At 26.1% G+C, this 20,722-nt stretch overlaps 5 protein-coding genes across 8 annotated transcripts; 2 read left to right on the top strand and 3 right to left on the bottom strand.

Moving 5' to 3' along the window:
• The first annotated feature begins 226 nt into the window (after nt 1-226).
• LOC122527664 (ER lumen protein-retaining receptor) lies at nt 227-1,970 on the top strand. The gene is made up of 3 exons (XM_043652035.1): nt 227-455; nt 553-742; nt 894-1,970. The coding sequence occupies exons 1-3, from the start codon at nt 365-367 to the stop codon at nt 1,249-1,251; spliced, it is 639 nt and encodes a 212-aa protein (XP_043507970.1). The 5' UTR covers nt 227-364; the 3' UTR covers nt 1,252-1,970.
• LOC122527663 (DNA polymerase subunit gamma-2, mitochondrial) lies at nt 1,680-2,788 on the bottom strand. Its single transcript, XM_043652034.1, has 2 exons — nt 2,249-2,788; nt 1,680-2,164 (listed from the first exon to the last, which is right to left on the bottom strand). The coding sequence occupies exons 1-2, from the start codon at nt 2,786-2,788 to the stop codon at nt 1,736-1,738; spliced, it is 969 nt and encodes a 322-aa protein (XP_043507969.1). The 3' UTR covers nt 1,680-1,735.
• LOC122527665 (glutamyl-tRNA(Gln) amidotransferase subunit C-1, mitochondrial) lies at nt 2,785-3,249 on the bottom strand. Its single transcript, XM_043652036.1, has one exon. It carries the CDS (start codon nt 3,184-3,186, stop codon nt 2,785-2,787), a length of 402 nt encoding a protein of 133 aa, XP_043507971.1. The 5' UTR covers nt 3,187-3,249.
• A 3,439-nt stretch (nt 3,250-6,688) lies between these two features.
• Nucleotides 6,689-7,797, bottom strand: LOC122527669 (two pore potassium channel protein sup-9). Its single transcript, XM_043652044.1, has one exon. The coding sequence runs from the start codon at nt 7,795-7,797 to the stop codon at nt 6,778-6,780; it is 1,020 nt and encodes a 339-aa protein (XP_043507979.1). The 3' UTR covers nt 6,689-6,777.
• Nucleotides 7,798-7,875: 78 nt separating this feature from the next.
• Nucleotides 7,876-19,529, top strand: LOC122527667 (carbonic anhydrase 6-like). Of its 4 annotated transcripts, none has more exons than XM_043652040.1 (6): nt 7,876-8,059; nt 13,287-13,337; nt 13,692-13,847; nt 14,595-14,818; nt 18,445-18,678; nt 18,752-19,529. In XM_043652040.1, the coding sequence occupies exons 1-6, from the start codon at nt 7,876-7,878 to the stop codon at nt 18,938-18,940; spliced, it is 1,038 nt and encodes a 345-aa protein (XP_043507975.1). In that variant the 3' UTR covers nt 18,941-19,529. The 4 variants fall into 4 exon arrangements, with proteins under 4 accessions (XP_043507975.1, XP_043507976.1, XP_043507977.1 ...); XM_043652041.1 differs by having other exon boundaries at nt 18,445-18,684; nt 18,758-19,529; XM_043652042.1 differs by lacking the exon at nt 7,876-8,059 and adding an exon at nt 10,021-10,225.
• The last annotated feature ends 1,193 nt before the right edge of the window (nt 19,530-20,722 follow it).

Genomic DNA, 20,722 nt, shown 5'->3' with positions numbered 1-20,722 from the left:
AATATATAGAAAAAATCAAAACATCCATTAATAAAAATGTATTAGAAATATTATATTGAATGTTCTATTTCATTTTACAACTTTGTTATAATTGATATTTATATCTTAAATGTGTTTAATCAATAAAATATATATATGTGGAAATCTAAAAGTAAAATATTTCTATTAGTAAAATATTTCATCTATACATTATACTTTGCGTGTATTTATTGGAAACATGAAAGATGGAACTTAAATGTTGATCGGTCGGCCATCTGCTGATGTTGCAGCCAAAGCCACGTCATATTTTGTATGCTTTGTGACTTAGGTGTGTGAAGTATTTCTCGATTCTCTTATAAAAAATTACTTTTCAGTAAACGAAAACATGAACATATTTAGACTCTTAGGTGACTTATCACATCTTCTTGCAATTATCATTCTTCTTCTAAAAATATGGAAAACACGAAGCTGTGCCGGTATACATCATTGATATGATTTTCATGTTTATTATAACTAAGTGATTTTATTCAGATTGAAAATATTCATTCTAATAATATTTGGTGTGTTTTACAGGTATAAGTGGCAAATCGCAAATTTTATTTGCGATTGTATATACAACACGTTACCTAGATTTGGTAACAACATACATTTCAGCATACAATACATTTATGAAAATCATTTTTATTGTAACTTCTTATGTTACAGTTTTTTTAATGTATGTAAAATTTAAAGCTACATATGATCATAATCATGATACATTTAGGTATGTCAATTTTAGAATATATACATTGAATGATGCATAATAATAATTTACTATATATAAATCTACATATGTATAAGTGATTTATAAATAATATTTATAAGTTTTATATAATAACTAATAATTTTATATAATAACGCGTTATTTTTTTCAGAATTGAATTTTTAATTCTACCTGCATCGGTGTTGGCATTATTAATCAACAATGAGTTTACAGTTATAGAAGTTCTATGGACATTTAGTATTTATTTGGAGTCTGTAGCAATATTGCCACAATTATTTTTGGTATCAAAAACAGGAGAAGCAGAAAGTATCACCAGTCATTATCTTTTTGCTTTGGGATCTTATAGAGGCCTGTATTTGTTAAATTGGGTGTATCGTTACTATGCAGAAAGTCATGCTGATCTAATTGCTATAGTTGCTGGTTTAGTACAAACAATTCTTTATTGTGACTTTTTCTACCTCTATATTACCAAAGTATTGAAAGGCAAGAAATTACAACTACCTGCTTAGCTGCATAGAAGCATTATCATTTGGAAAATTATATATTGCTCAAAGGAGCAATATTATTATCAATTGAATTTATATAAATTTTGGCAATATCTAAAAATCGAGGAATGCTCGTGTACAAAGTATACATTTTATTAATTGTAAAGCATTCCATTTTCTCGTATTTTCAACATCACAAACATCCATGTATAATTTTTCATCTTTATCCCATGTGGCAATATTTGTATTTTAGAATGTTATCTTCATTGATGTTTTTCAGCATATTACATCATTAAATAATACATAACAAATATGATTATGATAATTATATTATTTAATTAAAATATAATACATAAAATACAAAATAATTGAAAATGAAAATTATAAAATTGTGATTTCAAAATTTATTCTATTTTTTAGAAATTAGAAATTAATTGTATTGATAATGTGTATTTTAAACTTTTGATATATTAATTTTATTTAAATGAAATTAAATCACATTAATTAATTAACAACGCAGAATTATATATTTTACTAAATCGGTTACATGTATTGCTTCACTGAGAGTTGTTGATCTATCCCTTATATATATAATGCCATTTTCAAGACTAGTCGCATCAACAGAAATTATGAAAGGAATCAAGCATGTATTTATAATTTTTTCTGAAGTGGTTAATATTGTATTTAGGCCCTTTGTTCTTAACATGTTATTTAAGTAAAGTACAAAGCGATTTAAATCATCATTTTGAGTATTCTCTTCATTATTTGTTCTTTTTATATGAAATGCAACTTTATGTGGTGCTAATTTGGAATGAAGATGCATTTTGTTAGATTTATTCATGTCATATGCGTCACAAAGTAGTGCTAAACAGCCCCAATCTAAAGATGCTTTATGTTCGACCATTTGTACATTGGTAAAGTCTTTTTTACTATCAACCTGGAAATAAAATAATCCATAAAAATAACTGTTATTTTTGGACTTTTGCAAATTTAAGTATATAAAAAAAAAAATGCAAGATACTTGAGAGAATAATTTTCGAACATCTGTATGGTACGCTATTTTTTCCACAATAACATTACCAAATGAAAATTGTGCTTCAATATCTACTACATTACAATTTTTTATTTTTTTCTCTTCTGTAAGCTTAAATCTTGAAGGAAATTGTGCCAGTTTTCGCCACCAAATTTTACGTTCTTTTTGTATATTATGAAACAAATCTTTTGTTTCTGTATCACTTTGAAAAATAGTTGTTTCAGCAATTCTGTGAATATTTGTTTTTTTCATAGGTAATAAATTTGAAGTCCAATAATTTTTGGAATTTTCTATTTTAGCTAATCCAAATGGTATATCACTCATTTCAGTTTTAATAACAAAATTTAAAGTATTATTAAATTCATCTGATAGAAATATATTATAGCGTGACATCGTAATACAGTGTAAAAACCACTGTTCTTCAAGGTTTTTTAATAGCATTTTACCTTGAGGTCCATATTTAAGTCCGTATTCTGTAAGACTGATAAAATGTCCACTTAATTCTTTTAGAATATTTGTTATATTCATGATGCTTTTGTAATAGTTTGTAATGGTGCTACAAAGTATTCTTCTTCTGTAACTGCAGCATTCATTAAGATTTCTTTTCTAGATGTGTTATTTTCTATATTATCATCTCGTAGAAGAATGAATTCTTTTTCAAATGGGCTATACATAGGTTCAATTTCTTTATCTATTTTTGTATTGCGTAAATGTTCTGTAAAAACAATTGCAGCTTTTAGAACAGAAAAACTATCAGCACCATCAATATTAACTAAAGATAATTGTTCTATTTTATTTATTGTCTCTTGTTTTATAATTGATGTAGTTGAACTTGAATGTATATACTTCACAGAATGAGAGATTGAATTTGAAAACGTTAATAAGAATACATGATTCAGTCGTTGAATACATCGAACAAATGCCATTTGCAGAATGTTATTTATAACTATTAGTATTCACTTCTATAACTACTAGTATTCACTATTCAACAATTTTTATCTGATAATTATTTTGTGATTTGACATTCTGTCATTATACAATTTCACAACGCTTTTAATTATATTACAATAACTTTCAATACTATATTTCAAAGCAACACTTTGTCATTGGTTATGGTTGATGTAATACATAATACGAAAGAACAGTGTAGTTGCTATATTAGTGACATCTCATGTTGATTGTTAGAATTTTCGTTAGTCTTATTTTTTTTTAAATACTAGATAATCCCAAGAATAAGATTCATTTTAAACTGTTATTAATATATTGTTTATAAATACAATAGAATTTTTAATTTTATTATTTCGTGTTTCGTTTCTGTTTTCATTTCTAAGATTATTTTACTTACATTTACAATTAGAAAAACAAAAATTTGAAAGAAAATAAAATAAAAGTTACACAAAATATATATGATTATAAATGTAATCAAATAAATTTAAAGTTATCTGGAAAAGTAAGTCCCAATTCTAATTTTGCTTAATTTCAGATATATCATAGAAAGAAGGGTTTCGAGTAATATGCTCTTGGTTCAAGGAATAGGACAATTGTGTTTCAAAAGTTACGACAAAGAGAAACTTGTATTACATTACATTTACTTTAATATATATAAGTGGTTTTTCGAAAAATTACATTTACACTTAAAAAGAAATATCCGTTTATAGAAAGAATTAAAAGATTTTTCAATTCAATTATCTACAATATAGTACTGATTCAGTCAAATGAAATTTAATAATTTTTTGCTTATATGAGTGGCCTAATCATACTTACTATTATTATTAGTATTTTTTGATTTCATTTTTAACCATTAATTGTAATGTAATGTACGATTTATTTTCATAATTCTTAACCATGATTGAATCTACGCTTTGGACCATGTGTGTATTATTTACAGATAGAACGTCGATTATCCGAATTGAGAAAGAACAAAAATATGTAAAAGAATGTGTATTTAATGATCACTAGATGTTTCAAAATTTCTATTATCATTTAACTTTATATTTATGATTTTAAATCAAGAACCTGATGTATTAATATAAATTCGTTTTTATAATATTTATTGTATAGATCTAATTGATCATCATTTGTTATTTTCAAATTTCTACTGGGACGAAAATTGCTTTCATAAGTTCTTTTGAGATTTTAATAATTTATTTTTATTATAACTGTCGTAAATTTTCTCTCTGGCTTAATTTGACGCATTTTCATCCTTTTTTAAAACGTTTTTTATAAACGTTTGAGCTTTATATTTTAATCTTTTTATTATTGTATATACATATCTATCTTTATTATTACAAATAAATTTTTATTTTTTACATATTTAAATAAATCATTTTTAAAAAATTTTTAAACATAGTATTACATTTTTCGAAGACATTTTATAATTAATATATTTTGTTATTTAGACTTTTGTTATTTCACTTTTAACAGTGAAATGATTTATTAAAAATATTGCATTAATTTCAGTACCCAAATGATTGAAATCTTTAAATAAACTTTTTATGCATATCAAATCAATTTTTTAAGCTTTACGATATTAAGAATTGAAACAGTCTTAGAAATAATTATTAATAATTGGATGCTCGATCTAATTAAACTAGTTCTAATATTATAAATTAGGTACATTTATGGGAAAATGTATAGTATGATTCCTTGTATTTATTAGAATTGATACGCATGTATGATTTACTTACATGATTAGTTGTTACTTACATGTTTTAATCATTATATTATATGTATATACATAAATATGTATAGCGATAAGTATTTTATTACTATATGTCTATTGTTCTCTATTTAGTAACATTGTGTATTAGATTGTATTAGATTGAATATGTAATGATTGAATAGATGATCTTAAAGTTTTTTCTTAAAACTATTATTACGAACAGTTATCGAAAATTGATTTTATCACAACTCCATTTTTTTGTAAATTCTCAATTTCATTATTTTTTTTTCAGTTCCATTATTCAATATTTAATTAGTATCGAATTTCAAACAATAAATTATTTATTTTCATAATTTTATTTATTTATAATTGTAAATTCCAGGAAATTTTTAAAAAAAATCAACAATCTTTATTTTATATTATATTCTTTTGGATTGAAATATCGATTTATTCGAAATTTTTATTTTAAATTACTATCTATCTTTCGCTGGGCATAGACTTCAATACGTTTTTACAAAAATCTGTGTAATATTTGAATTAATTGACAATATTTATTTTCTAAATAGTGATTTTATCTATTAAGTAGTGCTTCCTCTGAATAATAAGTCAGATTGTTATGTTAGGAAAAATTGTATGAGTAACAATTTACATTGAATATTAGTTATATTAAATAATGTCGTGAGTACTGTTATATTTAAGTTGTTTTTAACAAAAATCTTTTGTTATCATCTTATGTCATAATAGCTTTAGATTATTTTAAATATTGATATCGTCGAAAATGCGTTTGTACAAGTAATCAATGAATAGTTTATCTTTACTGTTGGCAAACAGTTCGCGAATGTGAAACAGACAATTCTTTATAGGAAACACAAATCATTTTTTATATGAATTGCTTGTTCTCAATGTTCTCAATTTGTTCTTGAGACAGTGGAATTTATAATTCTGCTCTACCGTGAAATATAACTGTTGCCAAGAAGATCTATAAGGAAAGAAAAATTTCCAGGCGTATGTATGATTAATAAATCCGCTAATTGTCGTGGCATGACTTAAGTTTTATACATCATTAGAGAAATTAAATCTCTAAGACAATGTATTATACATTGTTTAACTGTTTGATTATTATAAACTAGTTTTTAACATTTTCAACATAACTGTTCACTTTATTTCATTACTGTATGATGTATAAAGATTTATTAATTGTAGAATACAAGAACATATAGTTTATTAATATTTGTATAATTGTGATTGAACATTTAACAAAGGAAGTACAAAGATATATAAATGCTTAAATGCAATATACTTAAACCATAATTCATATACTATGTATATAAACTATTATAAGCCATTGATGACAAATAAAAATTTTCCAACAATGTGTTTACTTATAAAAGTTAAGTTGTTAATGTTAATTAATTACATTGTAATTAAAATAAAAATGACGCTCAACATAAGATTGTTAAATAAATTTTAAATTAAATTTAAATATTATAGATATAATTTTTATATCTTAATTGCGAAGATCAAAAAAATCAGTTGTACTTCGTAAAATAAAAATAAAAATAAAATAACTTTATTGTTTTTTTTTATATTACTTTATTTTGTAAAGAACAATAATCTAATAAAAAAAAAAAATAAAAATTAATTTTTTAATTGGAAATTTTATATTAGAGATATCAATTCCAAGTTGTACATTTAATATATAGATGTAGAATTATACTGCATATTATATTTTGTTACAATCATATAACTTTTTTTTTGTCTTTTCATATATTTTTTACACATTTTATATAAATATAAATTTCTTTCTGGAAAATTTTTATCCATTTAATTATTTACCGATAGAAGTGCATTAAAATTATTTCAATATTTCTGATTTGCAACACATTTCAAGCTGGTAATGAGTGGCGTCGACTATCTCTAAAATCTGTTCTTTCATTTCTCTAGCTTTCACGTAAACATCTTCTTTCATTAAGTCATAACACATAGCGATAAGCCCCATACCAAGTAACAAGTAGACAAAATTTATTATCAGTTTGGTTTGGCTCTCAGCAGTTAGATCACCGTGTGTCCAACCAGGAACGAGATCGCCCATTCCAATTTTGCACAGCGATGTCACACAAAAATAAGCACTGTCCAAATAATTCCATCCTTCCCACGCGGCGAACATTATTGAACCACTCAAGACGTATCCGAAGATCACCCAAAGACATGCTGTCGACGGTACTGTGATTCTCTGACCAGCTTTTCGCTTGCCAGTACACTCGTGCAGCCATGTGTAGAGCGAACGAAACGTTTGCGCTAATACTTTTCCCATGTTAAGGAAATACAAAACGTAAAGAGGAATGCCCAACACGGCGTAAATAACGGTGACGGCCTTTCCCCAGGGAGTTTGAGGCACTAGCGTTCCATAGCCGATCATCGTGAATACAGAAAGGCAGAACATCAATGCTGCCGGGAAGGACCATAGATCAGTCGCTGTTAAGCCACTACAATTTTCGTTTCTATAGTCACCAGTGAAATTGTCTTGATAGCGGCGCAGAATTTGATTAGACACCATGCGAAATGTTGTTTTATCGAAGATATTTATCGTTCGATTGCTGGCAGTGCTCAGCCACAATTCTTCGGCGTATTGTTTTCTAATTAATTCCCGAATGCAAACCGCCGATGGAATTTGGCTTTGAGTCTCGATCATCATAAAGCCAAAAGCACCTATTATAGCGTAACCAACCACGAGTCCACCAACGCCAACCTGAGTGCACATGAAGGCCACCAATTTTCGGCAATAGTCTTTCATGCGTTTCCTGAGATCCGGATCGGTCGATGTCGAATTGGAATCTCGACTTTTCAAGGAAGATCTTATCGGGACACGCGTCATTTTATCTGTAGACAAAATTGTAAAATCAAGCAATAATAACTTGCTGAACTGAGGGAATTACACGTTGGCCAACACTAAATGATTTTCGTGCCGCTTTTCTATTTCTGTCCGACCATGCCGGTTCATCTTACACTCTGTCCTCTTCTTCTACTGGCGTTTCACTCTCTTCTTAGTGTGCTTTATTCCTTTTATTTACAATGTTACATATACACACACGCTTGCGTGCGTTCGAAGATATTTCCAACATTTTTCAACAAAATAAGTAAGCTCTTAGATGTTACACAAACTAAAAAAGCATGAAAAAGAAATGTAAATATAAATCAAGTAAATTGATTTATTGCAGAAAATCTAATTCACAAAATTCGTAATTAATAGACTATGGATTTTTATGCATTTATGGAAAATTTAAAGACAATGCAAGTTATAAGGAAAAGTATAGAAAATATTTAAAATATAATACTTCTCATCATATTTAATAGATAAATTAATATCTAGATACCATTTTCCTTTCATCATTCTAGATTCTATCTTCGTGAAAATATAAAATTGCACAAATATTTTAACAGTTTAATAAATAATATGATTTTAAAATATATTACAAGATATGTACTATATAATATAATATAATAGAATAATGGGAAATTCATTTCAATTCGTGTGATATATGAAAATCTTTTGGTATTACAATTTTATAATTTGTAAAATAATTTGTAATGTATAAAAATACTTTACATATATAGTATTATAATCATAAATAATATACATGTATAAAATATGTTACACATATCTACATTGTATTTATTATTTATTTAATTTATAATTTATAATTGTATAAATTATACAAGAAATTTTTATGATGTAAGAAACAAAATACATCTCAAATCTTATAACATCATACACATATATTGTCTATATATTTAGATTTTTCACGTATTGAAATGTCTGAGTATTTATATTTTCAAGCATTAAAATCGATTTAGCAGAAATTAATTTGTTTTCGTTTGATTTTATAGCTAATTAATAGTTAACTTTTGTGAATAAAACCATTCATTCATCGTCTACGAAAATATATTAAAATTGATAAATATTTTTCTATACTTTTAGTATTTGTTGAAACAATTATTTGTCGATAATATCTCTGTTACCGTAATTTCATTCTCTCTAATTTAAAATTTTTAAATTACCAATTATCAAGTTCGATTACTGCCTTTCGCCAGTTTTTAATTTTTTTTGTCATTTGTACCGAAGATAATGTGCAAAGTGTATATGTGCATACATTTCTAACTAACATTACGTTGTAATAGATTTAATAACACAGATAAATTTTATGAACTCTAATTATTCGGACTCTAGTTCTACTTTCATTGGTATCTGGTTTATTATATATATATTCACATAGTACGTAACCGTAACATCTTCTGTTTTTAGATGCCTAAAAATATCACGAAGTCCTGAGAGAAGAAAATGATCGAATAATTACATAATTAATTTTTTGATTTTGGGACAGTTAGATAAAATTTTGATTATATTAGTATATGTAATAATTTGAATTTAACTTTTTATATAATTTAAATTTTATAATAATATCACTTATGTGCTTTAAGTTGTTTTATAATAAAATCTTTTCATGTAACACAGCTTTTCTATTTCCTATTATTACTTATAATAATTTTAACAATTTTATTATATTAGCGTATTTATGAAGAAACACAATTATTTATATTCATAAAGTTTTTAAACACGAACGTTGCATTATTAAAAAAATATTCAATTAAATAACGACAAAAATCATATACATGTACTATTAATACTACGAAGAAATGGGTGATGAATAATTCTGAGGAAATTAATTCTATTTTTGCAAGTGATTGTGAGTTTCAATTTTTTGTGTAGTGACTATTTTTATTGCTCTGATAATTTGTAGATAAAACATCAAAAAAGCAATTGAAAGCTATTTTAATAAAAAGAAAACATAACAATAACAATTATAAAATATAAAAAGAATATTCTTTTATTACTGAGTCGATCAAATATAAAAAAAATTAATTATTTATCGAAATGATAACATGTAGTTACACATACATTATTATATTATATACAAGTTAATGAACAAAATAAATATATTAAAACATCGTTGCTGTAGAATATAATAAAACGCATATATATACATATTCTGTATTTATATCTGCACCAACGGATGCACAATAAAAGCATAGTCTATTAATTCAACAGTCGCTCGTGTAATCTCTGTGGTTGAATATGCCAAAGTTACTGAGAAATTTGAGAGGAAGGTCAGTTGTGCACAAATTGTCGTGCAGTTTCAAATTGTTGTTTCAATGAACAAAAACGACAATTGAGTTGTGCATTCGTACGTTCAAAATGGATTTCAAATATTTTACCTTCTTATTGATATTTTTCCATCATACAGGTAAGTTGATATTATCTTCAACAAATTATATTAATAAAGTATATTTGAAAATTATTTGTAAAGTAATTTTGTTTTGCCAAAAAATAGTTAAGTAATAGTTAGTTAATACAAATGTATAATTGATCAACTGTTTTGATTGACGATTATTAAAATAAAAATCGAGCTATCCACAGAAGATAAACTGTATGTAAAAAAGTTTTAAATATTGTTAAGTTTTAAATATTGTTTTTTCTTGCATTACATGATATTTGTATGAGATTACACGCTAGACATAATATAATTTTATTAATAAGAGAGAGAGAGAGAGATTCTTTCCTGCAATAAAAATCAATGTCACTGTCTTTATTTAAATAGGGTAATATGAATTTAAGTAAATTTTATGTTAATTTTTTTCAAGCCTAATTTATTGTTTTAGTAAAATAGATATAAACATAAATATCTAATAATTAACAATCTAATTTAATTGTGTACAATTCACAAGAAGTAACAAGAAAATTATGTTGATTGTAATTTATTCTTTATGTAAATAAGAGTTAATTAACGCATACAGATGCGGCAATCACAATGCTTAATACAATGCACAATGTAAATGTTATATAGGTAGTAGGGCCTCGTGTAATCTCGGGGCTATCTAGCTAGATTAACGTCGTGTACACCAGTTGTAGGCTCATCGCTGTCACGTTCGTTTCATCGAGTAATCGTAACTTCTGACAGTTCCAAATAGCATTTTTGCCATGAAGAATTTGTATGTAATTTTCACAATTATCATAGGTAAGGAGACAATTAATTTAAAATGAAATTATCTTGCATTGAAAAGTCATGCAATGTTTTTATATTTGAATCTTTTATTACGTTTTACACATTCATGCATAATTAGCATAATGTTTCGATACATTTTATATTATATTTTACGTTACAATGTAAAATCTGATTATGATTTAAATTGCAAATATATCACACATAGGAACAAAAATATATCATTCATTAGAACAAGATACAAAAGAATGAAAAACAATTAATATGTATGAATCTTTTATGAAATGATTCATCCACTTCATTTCTATTCAAATAAATCTGTCATTCGATTCAAATAAAAAAAATTCCTTACATGATAATATCAAATTCACATTATCAAGAATTGTAGAGCAAAATAGCTAAAGGGAAATTATCTTCTCACGAGATTTTTATGCCTCACGAACAAACAAAACTGCCATCGTATAAATTTTCATTGCTTTTAATACTGTCATATATTTGAAATTTATAAAAAAGAAAACTTACCAGCAATCGACGAAAAATTGATAAATACAGTCCAACGAAAAGTCCCTTCTTTAATAACCGGAAGCTTACGTTATGCTCATTAAAATTCATTTGAATTCTTCATTAACCGAATGTAAAAGCGCCAATTTAAAACTAGCGACATTCCTTTGAGGGTCGATTGAGTGTCAATTTAGAACGTACGAAACCATGATTTAAGTTTTCTCAGAATTTCGGTGCTACTTTCTGCCATAAGATCTCATTAATAGAAACATATTTCTGCAACGTTATGGTAATGGTTGATGAAGTGAATTTTGTTTCCTATTAAAAATATTACTTTACTAATGCAAATAAATATACACGTGTGCATATTTTAAAAGAGATGTCTACTTATGCACATATATATTTCAAAAAATAAAATACTGTGTTTCTAATCTTGAAAATTTTTATTATATTTTATGTATCTATATATTTCGATTAATCAATGGTAACGATAAGTAAAATTTGCAATTATATTGCAGATTTATAATCTCTGCATATTTGCTATACGTATCTTGTATGTAAAATTAAGTATCTTTATCATGAATGCTCCACCTTTATAATCATTTAAATGTGCAACTTCATTTTCATTTTGACTATAGAATATCATTTACAGTTGCATTGATATAATTTACTTATTTACTATTTGCAAAGTTATTATCTTTTTGTGACCATTTATTTTAAGATAATACGGATGCAGCTTATTATTAATTAATCGCCATTTCTGTGATTTTCCGTTAGATCTGTGCTTTGATAAATCTCTTATAGTAAACAATTGTTTTTAAAATTCTTTTTTTATCTCATACGATTAATAATTTCCTACATGACGAAAATTGATTTCTATTTTTTTAATTTGATATTAAAATTACTTTTTAAAATCACGCGCTTTGTTTAAGAAATTTGATATATTTGTATTTATTTAATAGTAACATATATTTTTATATATTAAGGTGTTATACATCTTTTAATCAAAGGGATTTGTTGTCTTATATTTTTTTTTATGAAAGATAAGTTTTGGTTTTTGTACCAGTGGAACATTCTCACATGATAGTTGTAATACTCTTGCTACCCTGTACTTCATACAGTTGTTCGATGTACAGTAGGATGTGGCACGTTAATAATTCGCTTCATGTACTCAATCATTGGTTTCCGGACTTTCATCTATATATCGATGAAATTCTAAAATTGCAATCACACGTGCGGTTTGTATAGAATGTTTGTTCATAAAAATCAATGTTTCATTTAAGATCGTTTCTTAATATCATTATACAACATACGGATGTTGTATTTCTGCAATTTCAACGATTTGAACAGCCATGTACAATATCAATATTACAATATTATAACATGATCCAAACTGAAGTTAGCAGTAAAATTTTTACTCATTTAAAAATTAATATAATATTTCAATCAATTTTTATTAATTTTGAATTATAACGAGGATATTTTGTAGAATGTATTCAAACAAAAAAGATTACTAAATTATGATTATTATACCCTGTAGAAAATTTGAAAGCGTTAGAAATTGTAAATGCACAGAGCAGACACAAGACACACTATATATAGAAAACTTACTATACTATTAGTTTATTTTACTATTAGTTATTATTTTACTATTTTACTATTATCATATTTAACTTAGTATATTATTAGTTACAATGAAAAATGAATTTTTATTTAAATTTTATTTTTTCGCAAAACCATGAATTTCAATATAAATGTCAACGTTGGATTTAAATTTTCAATTAAAAAATTTCAATTGTTTCAGGTTTATTTGAAATAACTGCGTCTGATGATTGGTCATACTTAGGTGATAATGGTAATTATTTTTAATTTTCAATAATCCAATTTAATCTAATCACACCAAATACAATTGTATTTATAACAACTTTACCATAAAGATATCATTGTAGATTAGATGTAAGAATAGAAGTGGACATTTTTGTTGAATAAATAAAATATAAATATAAGTAGATGAGAAATTTTTATTTGATCTCCTGTATTTGCAAATAAATTGCCATCTTCTTGAAATCTACACATATTAAAATAATATATTGATCAATATTTAGTTAGAATCTTTCCTGTTTTCAAAATCGTACAGATATATTTTAAAAATATGACTAGTGTTATAATGTGATAAGTACCACATGGTTTTATATTTTTCTTTGCTTAGGTCCGGAACATTGGCCAGGTCTGTGTATGAGTGGAAAGAAGCAATCACCAATAAATATTGCCACTGAAGATACCATTAAAATCGATCTTGGTAAACTTAAATTCATAAGATATGATTTCGCATTTCAAGGAAAAATTACGAACAATGGTCATTCTGGTAAGTAAAGAAAAAAAGGCGAACCTTTTTTATATTTATATTGAACGTTTACTGATCAGTACGAGAGATTTTGAATCGATTGACTAAGCTAAGCATGAAAGTGACATTATAAATATTTTAATTTCTTAAAAAATTAAATAATAAAAGATACACATGACGATGAAAACATATTAAGTGATTCCTTGGATTTTTGTTTCAATAGTAAAAAGTAGAATTTGATAATATGAAATTGATCAGAAAGAACTGAAATGCTGCTAATGAAAATGTTGTTAACATTGATTCTTAATGGTTTGAGAATTCCTTTTTCAGTTAGAAGCAATAAAAAAGAACTGATTGAAGCGCCAATACACAGTACAACTCAGCAACGAAATAATGAGACTAAATCTCTGTTGGCATACTTAACGACAATAATGTTTCTCAAATGGCACTGGCGCATACATTGGTATATAGTCCAACGTTTTATTAGCATACTGGTGAACTATATCGGCTTTGCACAAGATCAATTTTGAATTTATGGTAATAAGCTTTTGAATTGAAAGCTTATAAGATTGTTTGGAAAAGGAATTTTTCTTATTCTCTATCAATCATGTTCATACAGCATTTATTATACTTTGTTAATCTTTTTAAAAAGTTTAAAGATCATCAGTTCTTCCATTCTCTATTAATCATGTCCATGTATAGCATTTACGATATTTATTTGTTAATCCCTTTAAAAATATTTCATCTTTCATTTAATTTTTGTTATAGTACAAGTTCAATTATGCTGTGTGCCAATTCATCTTGAAGGAGCAAATCTTCCATCCACATATATTTTGGAGCAAATACATTTCCATTGGCCTGCCGAACACACCATAGATAACATTCGCGACGCATTAGAGTTACATTTTGTTCATTATAATGAACAATATAGTAATGCGAGTATGGCATCACAACATGAAAATGGCATTGCCGTCGTTGCTACTTTATTCGAGGTATGTTGATTTTAAAATGGATAAAAGTGTTTTATTATTATTATTATTATTTTGAGCATTTAAATATTCTTCTATGATATTACATATTTTATTTGACAGAAGTGGTAAAATAACTTGTTTATAAATATACATTAATTCATTTCCGGCAAAATTATAAGAACATAATCTACAATTGAAAATAAGAAGAAAACGCAAATGTATTATATTATATTGATTTGATGGATATTATTAAATTTCATTGGTATATTTTGAAACTATTTTCGCGTGCTTAAAATAACAGTCATATCGTCAATGCATCAATGAAACTTTCTGGTCAATGTTTCATGCAATCTTAATGATGCATATGCGGCAATAATGTGCTCTGTTCTGTCAAAACAAGCAATTTGCACATGTTAACATTTACCAGATGGATTATTTGGTTGCCCATTGATCACGAACTGAATGATTACAAGTAGATTTCTTACTGTACAAGCTCAATTTTCTCTTTGTGATGTATGAATTTAGACGTAAGCTTCTTGAATGCTTATTATTAACAAGTTGATAGAAAGTTGCGTGTGTCACTGGTTTCCATAGTTTCTTTTATTATTAATCGAACATTGAAACTACCTATGTTATCAAGGTACTTTCTGAATACTAAACGCATAGAAGACTGTCTTGGAGAATAACTAGTTTAATCCAATTCAGGATTCGGATAACTATTCAAATTTATAATAACTGTGAAACAGTTAGCAAACAGATTGCTCAAGTTCTTTTAATTTTACCAATAGTTTAGATACAGAAAATCAAAACGAGTAAGAAAAGATACGTAAGCTAAATTAATGTAATCAAATTTTCCAATAATATCATGTTTGGTTTCATTTTTCTTAGATAAATTTGAACAATATACAAAATAAATTATGATTGACATGTCATGTATAGCCCCTCGTTAGAAGGGAAGTTGTTGCCATGTCAGTTAACTATGCTATGTAAATAAGTGTATGAAGCATGAGACAATACAGCTAATGCATGGAATAACATAGCTAAGACTGTTATAGAAGAGCATGATAATGAATTGAAACTGAAAGATTGGCATCTTCTTTTGCCTCATGGCATTATGATAAGTAATGTTACTTAAGATTGACATTGTGAAAATATCAGAAGAATCATAATTAAAATCAGAGTCAGAAGAGAAACGAAAAATAAATACATTGTTTAATTTACATGTATTATCTCAGATAACAAATTTTACAATTGAAATATAAAAAACTGAATTTGTACCATTTCTATAGTAGCGATTTTTTCGTTACACATGGGAGAAGTAAGAAGTATAATTTAAAATAATAACGCTGTAACATTGCTGAATGTTCCAAAACTAAAGAACAAGACGATGTGGTGCTTTCTTTTTTGTTTCGAATATTTAGAAATCAATGTTGCCAAAATCTTGTAAGATTTAAAATAGATGTTTAATCATTAACCAGACGAATTACAATTTAAGTGAAGATTTGAAAGAAATAAAGATGAAGTCTGTGGCGAATGCCATCATGGCATAACATTGCTCAGGTCAAAGCGTCCGGTATATCGAGGTCTATTACACAAATCAGCAAATTATCCTTGATTCTACAACTAACAAGGTAGTAACTAGTAAAATAAATTGCACTGTCAACGTAGAATTCTTCTAACTGTAAGACGTTTTTCACGTTTTTTTTTTTAAACTCTTATTATAGTATGGATTCTTCGTTATAACAAAGCCATCATAATAGCTGATAATGGATTAGGCAGATTTGTTTAATTTAATCAATTGAATATCTAGTGTTATTTTTTGTCGTCAGAATACAAAATATTTCTGATCTACGAGCAGTTTCTGAACTTTACATTTTTACAAAAAAATAGTGATAGCCACTTTCATTAGAAATACACTATGGGGAAGAGAAAGAGTGTGAATTTAATTGGTTATAATATAAATCTTCTTATCGTTGTTTTTACATAACTTAAAGTATATATTACACTCTGTACTTTATATTAGAAACTCTGATCAACACGATCTGGATTAAATACGAAAAAGTTTAACAAAAAAGTGATAACAAAAAAATTTTTATATAGATATATAAGATTTTAGTTGCATTGTGTTCTTATTTAGTGTACAAAGAAATATCATGTATGCCTTGAATACTTCGTAAATATTAAAAATTAGGATTTTACATAGATATACGTTATGTTAAACGAACTGAACAATTAGGTGAAAATGTTTCGATACGCTGGAGAAAACGAATTTTTACGAAAAATTTTTGTAATTAATTTAATTTTATAATTATAATTTTATATCTTACAAAGATGCATAGCTTTGTAATTTGATTCTCTTAAAAATTGTATTGTATATCAGAGCTTTTTTCTTCTTTTCTTATCATTTGTTATTTGATGTTGAAGCAAATCTATAAAATGTAATCTACATCTGAATAAGTTTTACAGCTAAAAAAGATGTCGACGATACAATGTCAGAGAAACAATTGTATGCAATTAATTCTATTAATCTATAGATTAATAAAATTAGTATGTATCAGTATGTATTAATACAAAGGACTCTAACTATTGATTAACGAACGATATTGAAATCAATGAATTTTGAGAATTTAACACAAAAAGTGTTATGTTAGCTTTACACTGGGCAAAACTGCTCGCGAGCAGTTTGCAAACTGCTCGCTAACAGAAACTGCCATCACATTCAGACTGCTATTGCCGAGCAGCTCGTGAGCAATTCGCTAGCAGTTTCAGGCTTGTTCGTCTAGTATTTTGCGATCTTCAACGCATCCATATACGTTTCGAGTTGGCGAATAGATTCTTTGATGTACCAAGCGAGTACTGTTCGCTATTGTAAGCGAGCTCGTTGTAACCTGATCGCGGTTCGCCAAAGTAGACTGTTCGCCAACAGTAGTGTGAATGAGGCATTATAATAGCGAAGAAGTATGTATTTAGATTGTAATAGAAAGCGCCTCTGTCCCAATCACGTGTATTTGTTTTCTTCTACTGATTCCTCTTGATTACAGATTATCACTACAGACAGACATAGATTATAGAGAATGGAATATTTTTACTGTATAACTATGATTTATTGGTATAAGAGAAAAAATTTTTGAAATAAAGTCTTCTGAAATAAAATTTTCTTAGAATAAAAAGATTTTATCTTCTATCTCTTGTGGAGAAGATGATAAATATAATTATAAAGATATTTAATTTTAAATTTGGGAGATATACAAAAAGTGGATCAAACTAATGTATTTCTCTGGAATCTTTAACTTCTTAATTATCATTTTTATATTTTATGAATTTTTTTAAAATTATATATATAATATATAATAATAATTATATATATATATTTATATAATAAAATATATATAATAATTATATATATATATTTCAAATAGTAATTATAATTTAATCTTATAGTAACGTAATCTGTGTGTATAGCAATATAATAACGATATTTAGCTATTATAATTACTATCTAAAACAAAACAATTGTACATATGTTTTAGATATAAAAAATTACGAGTATATTTTAGATACAATAATTTATTATAACTAGTTTTTGATGATACTATTACAAACACAATTATGTGTGTATTAACAAAGTGTGTGAAATACTTTCTCAGGTAAATAGCGAGGACAATTTGGAAATAATGTCAATTCTGAAAGCAACAGAATTAGTATCTAACGCAGTCGGGGAAACTACAGCATTAATGGAAACGAAGATTATCCCTTATCTTCTTTTACCAAAAGATCATACAACGTATTACCATTATGACGGATCATTAACTACTCCTGGATGCCAAGAAACTGTGATGTGGTATATCCTTACTGAGAAACTTTCCATATCAGAACAGCAGGTAAATTTATTTCTTATTGTCTATTTTATTGTATTATTTTATTTACTTACATATTTTCTTCTTTTTTTTGCAGTTAAGCATCTTTAAAAGTGTTGGAACAAATAACGGGACACTGAGTTTTAATCACAGACCGACGCAGACTGTTGGAGAAAGAACAATTTATCATCAACTGGATGGCTATTCTGCCGCGACGATTCATTTGAGCAACCTGGTCAACGTGTGTTTTAGTCTCTTATTAAGCAAATTACTATATTTTAAATAGGTAAATTGAAATTACTTTTACCTTTGAATTTAGAATTATCTAATTTAATAGAGCGTGATTAATATGATAACAAATATTTAATAATTCGAGAAATTTCTCATGTCATTCGTGCTATGCATAATAATAGATAACAGATGACAGTAGATAATAATATGAATAGTATCCTTGGCGAAAAGTTTTCGATCAAACACGAGTATTCGGAAGTATTTAAAAACACTGAAATCTTTTGTACAAGAGAATTCAATTGAAATCGTTGATTCTAATTTTTTATACATTTCGAACAAATACAACAATACAAAAAACATTTCAATGTTTTTAAATACGTTCAAGTACCTACTTGATTGTTTGATCGAAAACTTTTTGCTAGAAGTGGCATAAATAATGTGTATATGGATAAAATTCAGTGACACTTAACACTAAGTCAAATATATATGTGTAAATGAAGCAGTTCATTATATTTATATATAATGATAATGAAATAAGGTAGTTTAGAATGAATGATACAACTGGGTTGTAGATAATTCGATGTGTAATGTAAATAACATATGTACATAATAAATAAGTTGAAATTGTATAATATATGTAATAAGAAATTAGGTCGTGTATAGATTGTGTACAGATGTTTCTGAAATAACAAATTTAAAATTTTGTTCAATAATGCATCTTATCTGCTATTGGTTGTACTCTTTCTTTTTATTGAATTGGTGCATTAATATCAATATAATTTTTAGCATCGATATATTGTGTATATTGTACGTATGTATGTGATGACAACATTTTAAGTTGTAACTATGTATTGAAAAATCATTTGTGCACATTTACTGAACATGAAAACAAGATAACATTTTAAAGAATTTATCGTTTAATGGATATATAGTATTATATAAAAATCGTGCATAATTATATATATAATAATTAATATATCATATATAATATGTAACATTATTATATATAATAACATATGTATTATACTGTAACAAAATTAAATCATATTTCATTTTTGATAACAATTAGAAGAAGAATATTGCAAGAATAATCTATAAAAAAATCATTTTTATAAATATGACAGAAACAATATCAAATTGCATAATATTTTTAATTAAAGTACTATTGTCGATCCGAGAATCATAATTGTAAAAGAAATAATTTTCTTGAAATGTATTATTTTGTTTGCAGAATATGTTATTTTAAATGTAGAACATGCTCAGTATTTGTCTTTTCATCTTGACACATGTTTTAGCACTTGTTTAGTAAACAGAAAGCATTAACTTAAAAATATGAATAGTTTTATGAGGTACTGTGATTACAGATATATTAAAAGCATAATTGTATTTTATAATTTGGTGTGTATGTGAAGAAATTTGAAACAAAAGTATGTAATGTATACATACGAAAAACATAAAAGCTGTAAAATGTGATATTTCGTAAAGAGTAGAGAAATAATTATTATTTAGTATTTTGTAGTAAAAGTTTTACTATATCGCTGTAAGCAAATAATTTAATCTTATAATGTACTATTTTTTATTTTTTAATATACAGTCGAAACTTGATAAGTCAAATCAGAGAAAAAGGCAAAAGATCTTCGGATTACAGATATTCGATCACTTAAATTATTCGTATACGTGATCACATTAAATTATTCGATTCGATCAAATTATTATTCGAGTTCTTCAACATAATTACACTTCATTTTTTTTAGTGGCTTCTTTAGCCAATGTTCAAATGAAAAAAAGAATCTTTATAACACTTGGTGAACTCATTTTAATGTTAGATAAATGACGA

Source organism: Frieseomelitta varia, unplaced genomic scaffold (assembly GCF_011392965.1).
Source record: "Frieseomelitta varia isolate USP_RPSP 00005682 unplaced genomic scaffold, Fvar_1.2 scaffold_23, whole genome shotgun sequence".
NCBI classification, from domain to species: domain Eukaryota; kingdom Metazoa; phylum Arthropoda; class Insecta; order Hymenoptera; family Apidae; genus Frieseomelitta; species Frieseomelitta varia.
Note: the sequence above shows the minus strand (reverse complement) of the source record. Positions and strands in the feature narration are given on the sequence as shown.